The sequence below is a fragment of the Doryrhamphus excisus genome, linkage group LG4 (genome assembly GCF_037039965.1).
Source record: "Doryrhamphus excisus strain RoL-2023G ecotype Guam linkage group LG4, RoL_Dexc_Guam_v1.1, whole genome shotgun sequence".
NCBI classification, from domain to species: domain Eukaryota; kingdom Metazoa; phylum Chordata; class Actinopteri; order Syngnathiformes; family Syngnathidae; genus Doryrhamphus; species Doryrhamphus excisus.
The window spans coordinates 2,306,854-2,325,638 of NC_136360.1; the positions used below are offsets into that span (position 1 = coordinate 2,306,854).

Consider the following 18,785-nt stretch of genomic DNA (forward strand, 5'->3'; position numbering starts at 1 on the left):
ATTGAAATGTTTTCATACAGGATGGAATTTTTAAACCTCCGCTGTATGAATTGTTTAATAAATAAAATAAATCTGTCGTACACAGTAAAATGTTCGGTGTAATAATTTTCTCGTATAAAATTTATGTCAACTCTAAATAGTGTTAAATTAACTATATATTAAGTGTTGGCTTTTAACACCGGTTAAGAGTTAATATTAAAATCAACTCCATTCCAGAGTCACATTTTACTCTCTAAAGAGTAGTATTTTAACACCAAGTTTTAGATTTCAGTTTTAACTCTGAAAAGGGGGTAAAAGATCAACTCCAAAAACAGAGTTATATTAACTCTCCTGTGGAGTCGACGGATGGTCACTCAGATTGAGTTGATTTGAACTCACATGGAGTTTATTCCAAAGACCAAAATTTGCTGTGTGACGTAATAATCGTGTATACAACAAATTGTTGGGTGCCTTTCCAAAGCTTCTAATTGTCGATTGTTGTTAGGAGTGCTAAAATGTTAACTTTTACTATAAGACACGAGCCTTGTGTGCGGTTGCATACTGTAACTGGACCGATGAGATGAAGGAGCCTTGAGCTACAAAGACAAAAACTGAACACTCAGTATCTACTCGACCTGCCACCCACTCACCCACCCACGGCAACATTGTTCCCAATGTGGTGGCTGGGGCTCTCCTTAAAACATTTTTCATGCAAACAACTGTCGACTATATACAGTATATACTATTAACTTGACTGCTCATCAGGTAAATCACCTGGTTGGTTTGACACATGCAGCGTCTCTGCCCTCCATTGACACATGTGCAATGAGATTCCGCCCCGATAGAGCTGTCCACCAGGGAAATAACGTTTCATCTCCTCACAATGACATTTCATTCACATTATCACTCTTCACAGAGATTCTGCATTTAACAGTAGATGCCGTTTTTAGTGTTTCAATTCCACAATTCTGTTTCCGGAAATCGTAAGGCCCGACCAAATGAAATGCAGAGTCCAGTAATCATCAGACAACATCTCCTAGAGAAGCGTATTAAAAACAAAAAACGTTTTCAAAGACCTAATTTCCATGAAAATTGCCCGTTTGGACAACAACACCAAACACGGGACATTGAAAGGTAGAAGGATGGATACATGAAGAAGATTGAAGGAACTACATGTTGGGGACTGGGGGGGCATTTGGTAATATGAGAGATTGGGAGTCAGCAAAAGTGAGCGACAAGCTCCTGTATAAGGAGCTTATACAAATTCTCCTGTTAAAATTCACATTTGCACTTCTGTAAACACATCACAGTCACACGACAAAACACACGTGTACACACATACACACAAACCCAGGTGGCACAGTCAGTGAACCTTACATTTCACCAACCATTAAAACCTCCGCTTACTCGTACATTTCCAAATCATTTGAATATTTACTCCTACAGTATGGGCTCAGCTCTGCAGAATGTAGATACAGACATGTCAAATAATGTTTTGGTGCTTTAAATGTTGATTCCAATTTTGATTGAAACCTGGTACGAGGGCACAATGCATTTGTGGATGAAATGGTTAAATGGTTATTATGGTTAAATGGTTCCAGACTCTACCGTGATACGTAAGTGAATTTCCATGAAGTAGATTTTGTAGTTATGGCATACAAAACCTGTTTGGATCTTCTAAACAGGTTTTTTCACATGATTAGACCCCACTAAACATGAAAGACACCAATATTGTCACCTTGACATTCATATTAATCAATTCGGCTGTGGTTAACAGCCGCAATAGTAACCTGTGTTATTATTATGACTATAATCATAATCATTGTTATTATGTTATTAGCTGTAGAATCGCAGTGTGGAGGTTATGCTTCTTTACTACTGCGAGATAGGATTTTTTGCATTTGTGGATATTCATTCATTCATTTTCTACCGCTTATCCTCACGAGGGTTGCAGGGGGTGCTGGAGCCTATCCCAGCTGTCTTCGAGCGAGAAGCAGGGTACACCCTGGACTGGTCGCCAGCCAATCACAGGGCACATATACGTAGACAAACAACCATTCACACTCACATTCATACCTATGGACAATTTGGAGTCGCCAATTAACCTAGCATGTTTTTGGAATGTGGGAGGAAACCGGAGTACCTGGAGAAAACCCACGCATGCACGGGGAGAACATGCAAACTCCACACAGAGATGGCCAAGGGTGGAGGAGACCCTGGTTTCCTCGCTGTGAGGTCTGCGCGCTAACCACTCGACCGCCTTGCAGCCATGCATTTGTGCATATGACTCCACAAAATATGGTCACCTGGAAACCATACTAATTCACAATTTTAATGCATTTTCTTTGGGGCTTATATTTGTATTTTAATTCTTTTAGCCATTTTTGTATGTATTTAAAAATCTATTCGCAGAGATTGGCCAAAAAACGCCCCCCCAAAAAATGGCCTTCTCAGACTTAAACTGCCTCCAATAACATAATCAAGTGGTTTCCTGAATGACAAGTTATTTTACTTTGGACCGATGTTTGATTGCTCCTTTTGCCAATTACAAAAACCCTGAAAACCTAGAAAGCTGCAGCAATTTGTCAGATAGAATACAAGAATCCTTCTTTACACTTCACAATACAAAGTAGCTGAAAAAAATCAAGCTTTAAAATGACCGACTGAATAAAAAAAAAAAAGAACAGTAACAACTAAGCGTTAAGCCAGTGAGCATTTTGCCTGCATGTGCAGCCTTCATCACTGAACCGTCCAGTGACAAACACAAAGGCCATGAAAGGCTGGGATTCCCAGGATCACCCTTTCCATTGTATTCTCACATCCACAGTTAGACAGCATTGTTCAACTAGTGCACACATCTCTGTACTTGTTCTGTGCTGTGGCCTATTATGGTGGGTAGATTGTCTGCCTGGTTGGATGAGCATGCAAGTATTTCATCTGCATCCGTTGGACTAAAAATGGAAATGTGTGCATCTTTTGAAAAGTCTGTCAGTCGTCATGACTTTTGTTATTATAAGGCTGGAATAGTTGTGATGTTTGCAACAACTGACCACTAGGCTGATGACTGTGGTCGTCATTACCAATTGTTATTGCAAAATTACTTTCTGAACTGTAATTTGAATTTTTCAGCTCAGCAAGACTTCGTAAAACTTCTTTGCTGGTAGGGATCTGGGATGAAAGCTGATGGCCCGAAGCTATGCTTATTGCAGTTGAAATGTTGAGCAATGAGACGCACATAAAATGAGTCTGATAATTAGAAATGAATAATTAAAGTTCATTAGACTATGAGTTTGCGTGTGCTCTATGTGACAACATCAATATTGGAGAATACATACCATTAGAGTTGATAAGACCACATCATAATTAGTAAGTAAATGGTAGCATGCCAACGAGCTACTTTCTGAATGTCAATCTGCTGCCGATTAGATGTTTGGTTTTATGGACAGTGATAAGTGATTGTCAGTAGATACTGTAGATCAGGGGTCTCAAACACGCGGCCCGCGGGCCAAATGTGGCCCGCAGGACACTAGTTTGAGGCCCCCGCCTTGATATGAAAGTTTAATGTTAGTGCGGCCCGCGCAAGTTTGATATGGATGCTGTATGGTATCAAGTACCCAAAAAAAATTATTACGTTTGATTAATGTTCATGTTAAAGGTTAAATAACTCTTAATAGTTATCCTCCCTATCCGCGTGGAAGTGGTAAGTTTTTGGCTATTTAAGTTTAAAGGAAATAACGTGAAGGCTACCGTTTAGGTCGCTAGCTCTCTAGTTTGCGAGTTAGCATGTGTCTCAAGACCCTGCAGTTGCGCAATATGTTGTAAATAAAAAGAGTATAAATGTGACTATAGTCGTGTTTTGTCATGTCTACAGGGCTCTAATAATGCTTTGTTCATTTTAATCTGAAAAAAATAATTTGTCTACCCACCAACTATATGTGGTTTCTTAAGTTTTTATTATTTGCCGATTTTTTATTATTATATTTATTTATTTATTATTTACTGATTGATTGATTTTCTTTATTCTTGATTTGTGTATTTATTTTTCATCTTATTTTGTGTAGAAAAATAAAAAGTAAGATATTTGAGAACAGTGGAATGTTTTATCAGAGCTTTTCTTGTAGAAAATTGGAACCAAAGCGAAGTTTTTAATTTTTTTTTGTTTTTAATAAATGCGTTTTTTTGTTTTTTTTGGAAAACCTGATGCGGCCCAGTCTCACCCAGACCCGAGCTCCAGTGGCCCCCAAGTAAATTGAGTTTGAGACCACTGCTGTAGATACAGTGTAAATACGACAGATATAAAATCTGAAAACTGGCAAGTCAAAACAGAGGTATCGGTCATCTTATATGTATTTCAATAGGGTGTGTTTTTGAACATTATTACTAGCTGCAGACCAGCAGCAACAGCCTGGAGCAAAACCACAAATGGAGACACATATGCACACTGGCATCGCTGCATAGTGGAACATGCACATACTGTAAGTACTAAAAGGTGAACTGCAGGACACTTTCAAAAAGGCCAGACATAAACACTCCCATCATTATGACCTAATAAGTCCAACGGCAGAGGCCGGCTCTGTGAACTACTACTACACATATGGTCATGAGGTGCAGAAGCGTGCCAAAGCTTCTGACAAAATACATTTCAATGATTAAAGGTGACACATGAGAGGCCTTACTTAATGCATACTCTGCTAGCATATGACAAACACCGGAGATCTGAGCTCGGAGCACAAAAGGACATCAAACTATAAGAGAACTACAAGTGGTAGTTTTCAAGGTGATTCTCTTACTTGCTTGAATGAGGTGTGCATGCACTCCCCTAAAAGAGACTTAATGTGTAATATACTAATTATTACAAATGGTCAGTGACTTATGGACAATTACTTGCTAAGTTCCGCCCATGACGCTGAAAAGACGTGTTGGTTTATGCTGGCCATGCTTGTTGATCTTTCAAATACCCTAAACCAGGGGTCTCAAAGTCAATTTACCTGGGGGCCACCGGAGCTAGGTTCTGGGTGAAGCCGGGCCGCATCAGGTTTTCAAAAAAAAAACCCAAAACGCATTTATTAAAAACTGGAAAAAAATCAATAAAAATCTTCAATGCTTTTGCTTTTGCTATACGCTACACTTTTTCAGTACTTTGGTTCCGGTTTTCCACACCAAAATATCTGATAAAACATTCCACTGTTCTTAAATATCTTCATTTTTATTTTTCTATACACAAAATAAGATAACAAAAAATAAATAAACAAATTAAGAATAAAGACAATAAATCAATTAATCAGTAATAAATAAGTAAAATAATAATAAAACAGCAAATAAGAAAAACATACAGTTGGTAGAGAAATTATTTTTTTCAGATTCAAATGTACAGTATTAACAGTTATTTAACCTTTAACATGAACATTAATGAAACTTAATAATTTGACCCAATTAGCAAGTTAGCATCGTACTCAGTTCCATCTGGGAGCAGCGTCGTAATGTTTGATGAGACGCTTTATCTTGACGTGTATTTTCCCTTTTATTCCAAATCATTTCCTGCATTTATTTGTACCCAGCGTCATAAGCCTTTAGCTTCATTGCTAATCCGAAGCAAAACAGGGCGGGGTAACAGTATGGGCGGGGCAAAATCATGTTAATTGTGTCCGGTGTGCACACAGCTTTAAGCTGTCATTTCAACATCAAACTTTGGTATCAAGGTGGGGGCCTCAAACTAGCGTCTCGCAAGCCGCATTTGGCCCACGGGCCGCAAGTTTGAGACCCCTGCCCTAAACATTTTTAGAATGTACCGAGCTTAGGCTTGGCTTAAGCTTGGTGTATGTTTCTGCATAGTCACCAAGGAATTCCCTCTGAGAATCTCTCGAATTTCTGCGTCAGGTGTGCCGTGCATTTGTCCAATGAAATACTAAACGCGGAGCTTTCCGCTGAGTCAACTCGATGAGCTTGTTAGCTTTCTTCGTTGCTTGTGAACAACGCTGACTGAAGATTACTGCAACAATTACTGCAACTTATTGCGACGTCAGCTCAGTAAGTGCATCACATCTTCTTCTTATTATTATTTACACGCTTCCTTAAAATAATTGGTTCCAGAACGGACCGCAATTAACGTATTTCTGCAATGTAGGATTCAATATTAACAAATGGACTATTTCCAGCAGCTGTTAGTGTATATAAAACCACGTTTATGACTTTCTAAATGCGGTAATTTCTGTTGGAGATCAATAAAGTATCCAGCTTCATCTATCATACATTACCATGTACCAAACCTTGTATCATTCAGGAAGTAAGCAATCATAATATGTTACTTTTGCATTGAAAACCTACTTCTGTCCATGCATTTGTGAAATACACTGCTACTGTGTGCATTTCACACCAATTATAAAATAGTCTCAAACAGTCCTATAAGCACATGTTACATTTCCTCAGGAGAATGATGCCATTATCATTCGATACCTTCTCGTCCGCTGAATTTTTATTGTGTCATCTCGACTGCAATAGTGAAAACTACTACATAGCTAATAGAAAATATAATGAATCACTACATTACACCAACATTACACAACATTCATTTGGACTGTTTTAGTATAAAAACATAACAAAGCTAACAAAGTGAAAACAGGACATTGGCAATTTGTGTAACGATTACAGAGCTGCAGCAATTAATTGATTAATCAGTCAACGTCATTCACTTAACCACAACTATTTTGGTATTCAAAATATGGTTCTTTGATAGGGGTGTCATATATAATATTTTGCGAGATTAGAACATGGTGATATCTCTCGTTTAACAAAACGCTGTCTACAGGGAACAGGTCAGCGAACACATGGCTACTGTGAATGATAATACACATAATATGAAAGTGGCAGGATTTACACACACTATAAACCTTGCAATTCCAACTGCCCGAGTGGTCTCAACGTCAGTCGCTCTCCTGTTTTTTCCCATCAGAGCTCAACTGCTAAAGATGCAGTAGTAAATTCTGCATTTAATCAAAGTTACTTAATATTTGTCAGATCAAAATGCAAAAACATGTGATACAAGCATCACTGCTTCCTGGTAAGGCACTATAAGCACCATGGGAGCTATAGTTCTTTTCATGTAAACTAATCTAAAATCTAGTTTACATGTGTCATAACTACAATTCAAGAGAAATTATTATTTATTATTTAACCCAGCACAAGCACCACACGTTTTGGGGGCAAAAAGCACCAAAATTTTCATTGTTTCAGAAACACTCTAACCTGTGGCTCCTTCTTCTACAAGTGTTGTGTTTGTGGTTTTGGCGTTGGCTCGGCTGACTAAAAATAGACCCTCTGTAATAATTCCCTGGAAAGGAAAACTTTTTAAGGACAGAGAGTCTGTGTGTTCGAGTGTGTGCATGCTAGTGTTACGTGCCACCATTAGAAGACAAGGGAAAATCCTGGTAAGAAATGTTTCCTACATTTGTTGAAAATTAGAGAATTCTGTTTAAGGTGGTCACAGTAATTATAATAATGCAAACTGAGCTTTTCTTGCCTTTGTGCTCACTTTTTCTACTTACTGCATATCATAAGTAGGGAATAAAGAATTTTTTAAAATGTAATTTACGATGATCATTGAATTTTTTTGTGCATCTGCATAATGCAGACCCAGTTATGATGTAAAATTTATGTATGCAGCACCTACACTTTTTTGAAAGGACTCTCAAATTTGGTCCAATTTGTAAGATGTAATTTGCAACTGTGCATTATAATGCTCCATGTTTACATGTAGAGTTATAAATGTACACCTGTGCATTGTGTCTTACCTGTGCCTTTATTGCGATCAACAAAGCAGTATTTTAGTTCATACTCTTTTAGGATTTCATGGACCTCCTGAAAACAAGACAAAGACAGAACATTATCCACAAGTTGTGATTTTAAATAGCAATCAGATATGTTTAAGAATGTAAGTCACAGGCACTGATAAATAACCAGGTTTCACAAAAAGCACTGATATAAAATTTAAGGTTCCGGACCCAACCAATCCATTTCTGCAATATCGGATTCCTTGTTAATAAATTGAATTTTGTAGTTAGAACATAGAGAACATGTTTATGACTTTAGAAATATGTTTTTTTTAACATTATTAGAGTGGGCTGCACGGCGGCCGAGTGGTGACTCAAGTTCAATTCCACCCTCGGCCACCTCTTTTCTCCAGGGACTCTGGTTTCCTCCCACATTCCAAAAACATGCTAGGTTAATTGGCGGCTCCAAATTGTTCATAGGTATGAATGTGAGTGTGAATGGTTGTTTGTCTATATGTGCCCTGTGATTGGCTGGGGACCTGTCCAGGGTGTACCCCTGGACCCTGGAGACAGCTGGAATAGGCTCCAGCACCCTGCGACCTTTGTGAGGATAAGCGGTAGAAAATGAATGAATGAACATTATTAGAGCCCTGCATACATTAAAATAACACCCCTATTGTCACCTTTACTGTACACTCCAATTATTCATTGTTTACACCACATTGCAATTCTCATGCTGCACGGACTCAAGGCGGCTGCCAGCTAGCAATCTGTTCAAATTTATTTCTTCTATACTTAAGAAGCCAAAAAATTACCACATCCACATGGGATGAGAGGAAAACTTTTTTTTTCACTTTATCATGTTGGACTTCATGACTTCATGCAGTTGTAATGTAAGGTAGTGTCTCAATGTTTTGCATCATTACTGCTGAATACTGACCAGAATACTACATTTATCAATTAATTTCTGAAAAAAACACAATATAGTAAAAGAGCGATAATGAACCAAGATGTCGTGAGGGACCACCGCTCGCTCAAAAGCGCCATTTTTAAATCCACCGAACCACACTTATATATACACACTTACTTATATATAAAAATAAATAAATAAATAAAAACACACTTATATAATACTTCTTCACCCGCTTGAGGTTTACCAGATATCCAACAATTCATGGACGGAAACTGCCAAAAATCTGTTTCAGTCTCAACTACTATACAGGGAGCTAAATAGCTAGTCAACGAGAGCAGTAGTTGCTCACTGTTAGGAAAACAGTACAGAGAATTAATTCCAAGACACGTGATCAGCCCCACCAAAGAACTATAACAGGATCAAGACACCATAAGAACGGTCAGCATAGTGACTACATTGTGCCATAATGAACTTTGGTGTTCTGTCAACCACTGAAACTTGTGCTTTCTTCTGGTTTTCGCAGCCGAAAACAAAGAAATAAACTTTGCAAAATGCTAATAAACAAAGCGGTATTACTAAAATGATACCAGACACTGAAAACATTTCCATTGCTGTGTATTATATCATTGAAAGAGACAAAACAATCAAAACCTACCTACAGCAGTCACATACCATTTGAGGACTTTGTGATATGTTTCTCATTTCAAGCCCACTAACTACAATCCAACCCACTCACAGCAAGCAGCTGACATGTTCCATATCAGGGATGGCCATGTAAGGCAGCCCACACAGACCAGCTCGGCGGCCCTTGAAATCAGAGCGCTGAGAGCAAAAACGAGATAGAGAGAAGAAAAAGGCTGGATGTTTCTACTCACAGAGCCGTGCAGTTAAAGGTCCTGCAGGGATCAGATATTTGCCCCCTCCCTTTGTTTACTGTTTCAGTGAAATGAAGTAATCACTGATAATGAGATACATTACAATATTCAGCATCTATATTAATCATTCATTCATTCATTTTCTATACCGCTTATGCACACTCTGGTCACGGGTATGCTGGAGCCTATCCCAGCTGTCTTCGGGCGAGAGGCGGGGTACACCTGGGACTGGTCGCCAGCCAATCACAGGGCACATATAGATAGATAGATATACATATATATAAAATGATGATGACATTGATGCCACAACATAAACAACAAAAATAAATGTTTGTTTTACGTTTTCCTGAATTCCTTGCAATAACATTCTTTTGTGTGTTCTTTTGTTCTGTTCTATTTCATTCATTCATTCATTCATATTCTACCGCTTTTCCTCACGAGGGTCACGGGGGTGCAGGAGCCTATCCCAGCTGTCTTCGGGCGAGAGGCAGGGTACACCCGAGGACTGGTCGCCAGCCAAACACAGGGCACATATAGACAAACAACCATTCACACTCACATTCATACCTATGGACAATTTGGAGTTGCCAATGTTAATAATCTGAATAATAATCAATAAATATAGTAATAATCTATCAAACAATATCTGACCATAACAAAAACTGCTTCAAACATCCTGTGCAAAAAACACACAATCACTGTGCAATAACCCTGCAATAAAGCTGTGTACTAACACAGCTGTAAACGGTGTATATAGCTTTAATTTGTACCTTGATTTTGCACTTTCTCTACTCTTGTGTGCTTTTGGTACTCTGCTCTCTTGTACTTTTGCTGATGTAATGATGTAAACTTGGAATTTCCCCTCGTGGGACTAATAAAGGCACATCTTATATTATCTTATCTGATTGTAAATGCTGACTGTTTTAGCTCAAATATAACATTTTAAACGTGAAACAAACCGTATTGCATTACAGTAAGGGCTATATAACAGAGACCTCTTCATTAAATTTAATGAGATTGTGTGGCGAAATAAAGTGAGAGTAAAATCCCAAAGATACGAGTTCTAAAAACCTCCCCTGTGTCTCTTTGCGCTGATTGAAAGTTACAACTTGACTGGGCCGTGTGCTGACACTGGAGGGGAGATTTGCAACATGCAGACCAGGATGAATCGTGATATTCTGGGATTTTTTATGCAAAGTTCGATGCTAATACTGCGCTGAAGAGTTGTTTTTCCACAACTTTAACAGGCTGCACACATAAGCACTGTGCAGAATGCTAACAGAAGGAGAAGATGCTAGTGTTTATTTTCCTAGTTTTTTCCCCCACGTATTTGTTCCTCCACTAAAGTTCATTCATGGTTGAATAGATAGATTGAATTGATTAATGGAGTATACTTATATATTTCGTACATTTTAGACCAGGGGTCTCAAACTCAATTTACCTGGGGGCCACCGGAGCTAGGTTTTAAAAAAAAAGCCAAAACGCATTTATTAAAAACTGGAAAAAAAATCAATAAAAAATCTTCAATGCTTTTGCTTCTGCTATACGCTACACTTTTTCAGTCTTTTGGTTCTGGTTTTCCACACCAAAATATCTGATAAAACATTCCACTGTTCTTAAATATCTTAATTTTTTATTTTTCTATACACAAAATAAGATTTAAAAAATTAAAAATATTTAAATTCATATTTATTAATATTTTTATTATTTATTAATATTTAAAATATTTATATTTATTAAAAATAAATAAACAAATTAAGAATAAAGACAACAAATCAATCAATCAGTAATAAATAAGTAAAATAATAATAAAACAGCAAATAAAAAAACATAAGAAACCACATACAGTTGGTAGAGAAATTATTTTTTTCAGATTCAAATGTACAGTATTGACAGTTATTTAACCTTTAACATGAACATTAATGAAACTTAATAATTTTACCCAATTAGCAAGTTAGCATCGTACTCAGTTCCATCTGGGAGCAGCGTCGTAACTTTAACAACATGTTTGATGAGACGCTTTATCTTGACGTGTATTTTCCCTTTTATTCCAAATCATTTCCTGCATTTATTTGTACCCAGCGTCATAAGCCTTTAGCTTCATTGCTAATCCAAAGCTAAAACAGGGCGGGGTAACAGGGTAGGGTAACAGTATGGGCGGGGCAAAATCATGTTAATTGCGTTCGGTGTGCACACAGCTTTAAGCTGTCATTTCAACATTAAACTTTGGTATCAAGGTGGGGGCCTCAAACTGGCGTCTCATGGGCCGCATTTGGCCCGCGGGCCGCAAGTTTGAGTCCCCTGTTTTAGGCACTTTGGAAAGGATTTATAACGAAAACGGCGGTACCAATAAACACAGAGACTTCGGAACATCAAAGAGTTCAGGTTTGTGTGTGGGGGGGGGGGGGGACTGAGGTATTAGAGACTCTGCATGGCCTCCTTACCAACAGTGACAGTGTCCTTGACCCACTGACAGTGATGTGCTGCACACAGAGGCCCAGGTTCCTGAGCACGATTAATGCAGCTAATTTATGTCATATATATTGATAGTGTATCTCAGAAGTAGGAAATTTCTATACAATATTTCAAAAGTTGTGCTGACAATTTGAATAGTAGAAGGTAGTTGGGTATTTTGGGAGCGTTTACAAAGGATATGTGTGTGTGTGTCTTCTTTCTGTGTGAAGGCTCCAGACAGGCGCAGCAAGCAAGCATCACTTGCCCATTAAAAACGGTCTATCAGAAAAGCTTCTGGAAAGTGCGAGTGCAAGTTCAAGTGCAGTGCACGCTCACACAAGAGCTTTGTTTTTTCATTTTTCACTCAAAGACTCATACTGTACACCTACTGTATGCCATTTAGTGAGACGCTTGTTGATTTGATATCTCAGACACAGCCAGGCGGCTTGAGGGAGGCAGATGGCTTGCCCACAAACCGGCCCTGATGCTGCTACCAGTCAGTGTGAACTCTACCGCCGCTCCACCCGCCACGCCAGAATCAGCTATCCATCTCAGCATGGATCCCGCCCTGAAGGCATGCGTTCAGAATAGGACTTATTTTCCCTGCTGAGGCAACATTCACCACTCCTCACATATCAATGTCCACGCCACGGACATTGGGTCAAAACAACACTGAGGAGCAATCACTTCTTTGTACTTGGCTTCCAATTGCGGGGGTTGGAGTTTGCAGTACTATTTCAAATTATGGAACAGCTACTGTGATTTGACTACTTCTAATTACAATTCGAGCAGTCAACATGTACTCCTCTATGATTGTGATTATGATTTTTTTTTGTTCCTGGATGACTTCTGTATAGTTGGAATTAACTCTAAAAATGTCCCAGAGAATGTGTGATGTTTATAAACATGTTCATAATAAAGTGCAATATCACAGAAGGGTGTTCATGCAGGTTCACTGTGACAAAGGTAATGGAGGCTGCCCACTAGGGCCAGGCAGATTTCATGACCATATGCTACTGACACAAACTCAAACACACACACACACACATCATGTAAAGCCAGAGAAAAGGTGGGTGGAATGGTACACAATATGTAGTCACGGTCTTTCCCATTCATTCCTTTTTTTTTTTTTTAGCTGCCCGCCACAGATTCATTTGGCACTAAGAATTCTTGATATATTGGTACAGAAGTTATTGTCGTTGTAACACTTTAAGAGATATACTTGAAGCATTAATGGCTTTTCCTAAGTGTGTGTGATGTTTTATTGATGTTGTGATATCATTATAGTCGGAATGACAGCGGTGTTCATTTAGTGAATAGCATCTGACTGCTAAATGAATTAGCTATTAATGCTCATTTAAGACTGCAGTTTAATCGACACTTGGAGACATTGAGTTTATTTAAAGTACTGCACCGTATACACATTTTAAGAGTCCACAATTCAAGCTGATGAGTCCATATGAATAATTCCATACACCAGTTTCACAGTTTAATATTCAACACTACCGGTTAACACTTCTCATAAAGACATTGTGGGAAACAGCATGACCGATTTACATTTTTGGTTGTTAATTTAGGATGTGGGATGTTTCCCACAGGAGTGCAATCTATCTGTGGTGTTGGGTTGTCTGCCGACTGCCGGTGTTACGGTGCACTGTACACAGTGGATGAAATAATGACAATTCTTCAGCATGTAGACAGCTGACAACGATCCCAAAGAGACATCAAAACTGCATTTGGAAGGAATAAAGCAGGCTAAAATTACGGAACATTCTGGAATGGCCTTCCCAAAGCCTGTGTCTAAACCCGGTTGAACATTTGTGAGCTATGCTTAAAAGCTGCGTCCGTGCCAGGAAACCAAACAATTGAAATGAACCAATTCTGCCAAGAGAAGTGTTCAAATATCCAGTTAGAATTATACCATAAAGTTGTTGATAAAAACTGCAACTTGCCCAGGGACATCTAACCATATATTAATGGGTGTGCTTCTGTGATTACTTCACAGGTTTGCACATTATTATCAGCTCAACGTCAAAACACTTCATGTGCAGTACTGGCATTCAGCTAATGTGCTTTCTATTCCAAAGCTCAAGTGAGTGAACTAATTATCAGTAGTGTTAGCACACTGTATGTAACATTTGTTTAGCAATATTCTGTGTTATCGCACCTAAATGCAACCATGACTCTGACTGTCCTTTCATAACACACTATTTATCACTGCACACATCTCCGTGGTTCCAATTCCCCAAATGCGCACAGTGCTGAGGACGGTCATAAAAGCCATATGTCTTACAAGTCAAGCACAAACACTCACACAAAGACAAAATAGTTCACTAATGGGGCAGACTTCTAAGTGAAGAGCAGACAGATGCTCATTCCATCAAACAATACAAGACAGTGATGACATCTTTCCATATCTATAACCTCGTAGAGGATACTCTTAATAACATTGAATTCCCATGTAAGAGAAACCAAAGAGACCCCAAATGGCATTTGGCATTGCAACCTTCAATAACACAAAGTTCTTATTCTGGACTAATGCTTGTTGCTAAATATACATAATTTTTTTTTAGCAGGGCTACATTCATACTGTAGGTCTGTTCGATTTTTGGCTCATATGTGATCTGTATCTGATTTAGATTTTTTTGTATGTAGTTCACAGCAAAATCCACTTTTTTTTTGATACAACTCAAAATAATTTTGAAGCCGCTCATCAACAATAACCAGCAGACGGCATTTGCAATTCAGTCATAACTAGCTAAAGAAGAGGCAGTTTATATTTTGTATGTAGAGTAGATTGATCCCCTGGGCGTATTCTGAAAATGTTGCCATATATATTTAACAATAACAAAAAACAACAAAAATAAATGGTTGTTTTACGTTTTCCTGCAATTCCCTGCAATAACCGTTTTTTGTGTGTTGTTTTGTTCTGTTCTATTTCATTCATTCATTCATTTTCTACCGCTTTTCCTCGCAAGGGTCGCGGGAGCCTATCCCAGCTGTCTTCGGGCGAGAGGCGGGGTGCACCCAGCCAATCACAGGGCACATATAGACAAACGACCATTCACACTCACATTCATACCTATGGACAATTTGGAGTCGCCAATTAACCTAGCATGTTTTTGGAATGTGGGCGGAAACCCACGCATGCACGGGGAGAACATGCAAACTCCACACAGAGATGGCCAAGGGTGGAATTGAACCCTGGTCTCCAAGCTGTGAGGTCTGCGGGCTAACCACTCGTCCACCGTGCAGCCTCTGTTCTATTTCAGTAATATTGTATTTTTTGTTCGAAACAATGGGTTTCATTTTCATTCATGGATTTTCTGAACTGCTGGTGTTCATTATGATCACGGATGAGCTGGAGACTATCTCAGCTAGACTTTGGTCACCTGTCAATTGCAGGACAAACAAGCATTCACAGTCACATTCACACCTATAGGCAGTTTAGTCTAAGCAGCAATACCCAGAGAAAATCCAAACACATGTGGGGAGAACATGCAAATCCAAACAAAAGTGTTCCAACAGAGATTTGAGCCCTCGACTGTCAGGCAGATATGCACATTTCATTCTTATTTAAAACATTTATTTCTGTAGAAAACATACACTTCAATACTGTACCAAAATCGATTAAATATTAAGTGAGTTTAAGTCGACTGAAATCCACAGCTAGACTGTGAGCTACCGTTCATTAACCGTTCTGCGACTGGTCAATACGTCACAGCGTCCAAGATCCGATTCTGACTTACTCCTTTAAATATTTGGACAGATTTACAGTATGTGCACAATCAGCAGTGAAGACATCATTCCGGTCTGCTCGGGCTCCCAACACACATCACACTCCCTCTGACAAACAGTAAAGACAATGTGGAGACCGCAGTGAAAGAAATTCACCTAATCTAGCGTTAGGTTTCTATCAGAACCCCTATTTCAGACGCTTTTTCACCTTAAACCGTCCTGTATAGATCTGCACTGTGACAAATGGCAACAAAATAAATCAGGCATTTCAGTATTACTACAATAACCAAACATAATCGTCATAATCGTCCCTTGTTAGTTTGCGGCTTCAGTTTTTGCGGGCATGACAGTTTTTCAAACATATATTCCTTAATAAATCATGCAAATTTCGTGCTTGAATAAGGTATATTATCGGTCAAAACATATACATATTTAAGTTAATACATATATTTTGCCTAAATTAGGCATTATCAAGCATAAAAATGAACAAAAATACAAATACAAGGCATTCAAAAGAATCATTCATAAATGTTGCGTAGTGTAGTAATACTGTCATATTCGTAAAACACACTATCACCACACCAGAACAACATTGCAATTTTAATAATATAGGTGACTATAGTGGTGACTATAGTGGCATTCATGTGTAGAGGGTTCTTGTGATACTAAAATCATCCATTTATAAATAAGGAATCCTATTATTTCATTGTTATAGTCAAGTCTGGAACCCATTAACTGCAAAAAAAATACTGTACTTCTCAATTTTCACAGGCTAAAACGTCAGGTATTTGATTAACCTTTTTAATGTACTTTTCCAATAAGAGGTGTAAGGGTGCGTTCACATGCTGACTGGTTAGCATTTATACCTGTATTTTTGGCACAGTATCAAATAATACTCTCAATTATACTCCTGATTGTATACATATGTGACATTTACATTGTCCGACAAATGTCAGGTACTAAAACTAATGCCATATTAGAATGGAGTATGAAGTCGTCGGACAATGTACATGTTGTTACATGTTACTTGTACATGTACACACATACAGTATTCTTCACTGAGACCGTTATTTTTGTCAACTGACCAAGTGTGAATGCTAACCAGACCGCACTAAAGTGACCCACCAATAGTCCATAGTACTGGATTATACAAGCATAACACAACTAAACATACTGGCAGAGCAAACGGACTAGAGTTCGTTTTAACCACACCAAAAATGAGTATATGAACGCACCATTAGTTACTATGATAGGATGGTATCTCACATCATTTTAAGCATCTACTACTCGCTATAAATATGACACGTTGATATATATATTCAGCATGATCGATAATCATCGCCTACTGTTATTGTGATTACTTTGCGGCATTAAAATAAAAGTGTAATTGTCAGCGCAAAGTAAAGTATTGCGCACCATGGGCGCACAGGAAATGGGTTGGTTCTTCAAACTTGCAACTCATCTGTCTACTTTTGCTTTGCCTTTGTCAAGAGTACACAAAAGTAAAAGTACCTGGTTTGTTGTGTCGGGCGGGAGGTTCTTAATGAGGATTTTCCTCCTGTTGCTCAGTTCTTGGCGAGTTTTGGCGAGCCGCTTCTCTATCTCCTCCGGCTCCAGCTCCGGCAAGTCACGGAGGCTTGTCCATGGCTCCGAGGGCTGCGCTGTAGCCGCGGCCGCCGCTGCCGCCGCCTCCTCGTCCTCCGGCTGCTGGCTTTCAGGGCTGTTCATCGTCGGAGAAAGTGCACTCTCCGGGACAAGAGAGGAGTGGAAGCTCGGCGGCTGGATGGATGAGGCTGCCGCCATTTTGGATGTCTGTGATGAGAGTGAGCGGGGAGAGGCAGAGAGCAGGTGGGAAGTGTGTGTGCGTGTGTGTGTAAGGGTGAGAGAGAGTGTGTGTGTGTTCGTGAAACTTGATTTATAACATGTCAAAATTGCTATCTACAGTACTCTTTCGCCAGCCTTGATATAGTCAAGACTGTATTCTACATGTCAATTTAAGCTTATAGCTAGCTTATGATGTAGCTTAATTTCGGTTAGCAGTTTTGCTATGAGTCAGCACTATACTACAACGGAGTATTAGGGCCACATTGAAAACAAAATTTCAGAAATAAAGTCATGAATTTACGAGAAAAAGTTTTTTCTTTACGTAAATTTACGATTACATGTCAAAATTGCTATCTACAGTACTCTTTCGCCAGCCTTGATATAGTCAAGACGGTATTCTACATGTCAATTTTAGCTTATAGCTAGCTTATGATGTAGCTTAATTTCGGTTAGCAGTTTTGCTATGAGTCAGCACTATACTACGACGGAGTATTAAGGCCACATTGAAAACAAAATTTCAGGAATAAAGTCATGAATTTACGAGAAAAAGTTTTTTTCTTTACGTGAATTTACGAGAAAAAACGTTTTCTCGACTTTATTCCCAAAATCTCAGATTTTGTTTTCAATGTGGCCCTAATACTCTGTCGTAGTATATAAGTAAGTATAAAAGTATGTAAAAAATGTTGTTACATGAGGAGAATAAAATACAAAATTTAAGAGAAAAAAAGTCGCACATTTACGAGAATATAGTGGTAAATCCTCAAAATTTTATTTTAATACTCAGTGGTAACAGGCATTGCCTGAGACTGAAAAGTGGGGACTTATGTGACCTTTGACCTTGGTAATATGACCAGTGGTATTATATTACGACTTTTCTCGTAAATGTATGACCTTTATATGAAGATGAAACAGATTTAAAGAATCCTAGACAGTTACAGTAATTAATTTGGCTCCATGTTAGACAAGTGTGACTTCAATTGTCAACAAAATATACAAAACATTTTCTTAAAAGTGGCACATAACCAATAAACATTTTAATTTTGGGTCAGTTTGCTTCTAAATTCCTGGAACATCAAGTCAAATATTAAACAAATAGAGGGAATGAATGTATGCCCAGGGATAGAAATAGTCACTTGATGTCAAGTCTTTTGCAGCTACCAGACGGTTTCAGAATTTAGACCCACTGTGGACAAAAATAAAAGAAAAAATAATAAATTTGGATTGGTTTCTGGAAAA

At 38.5% G+C, this 18,785-nt stretch overlaps 1 protein-coding gene and 1 long non-coding RNA gene across 4 annotated transcripts in view; one reads left to right on the plus strand and one right to left on the minus strand.

Annotated features, from left to right (window-relative positions):
- raver2 (ribonucleoprotein, PTB-binding 2) overlaps nucleotides 1-17,746 on the minus strand; it is a 58,029-nt gene extending 40,283 nt beyond the window's left edge. Inside the window, exons 1-2 of one of the 3 annotated variants that reach the window (XM_078789966.1) lie at nucleotides 17,238-17,746; nucleotides 7,767-7,833 (exon numbers count right to left, since the gene is read on the minus strand). In XM_078789966.1, coding sequence (XP_078646092.1) covers nucleotides 7,767-7,833; nucleotides 17,238-17,528 — 358 coding nt within the window. In that variant the 5' untranslated portion in view covers nucleotides 17,529-17,746. The remainder of the gene's footprint in view (nucleotides 1-7,766; nucleotides 7,834-17,237) is intronic. The other 2 variants (XM_058073797.2, XM_078789967.1) reach the window with 2 other exon arrangements.
- Nucleotides 17,126-18,785, plus strand: part of LOC144898347 (uncharacterized) — an 86,414-nt gene continuing 84,754 nt past the window's right edge. The window contains exon 1 of the long non-coding RNA XR_013627250.1: nucleotides 17,126-17,573. This is a non-coding gene — a long non-coding RNA (uncharacterized LOC144898347). The remainder of the gene's footprint in view (nucleotides 17,574-18,785) is intronic.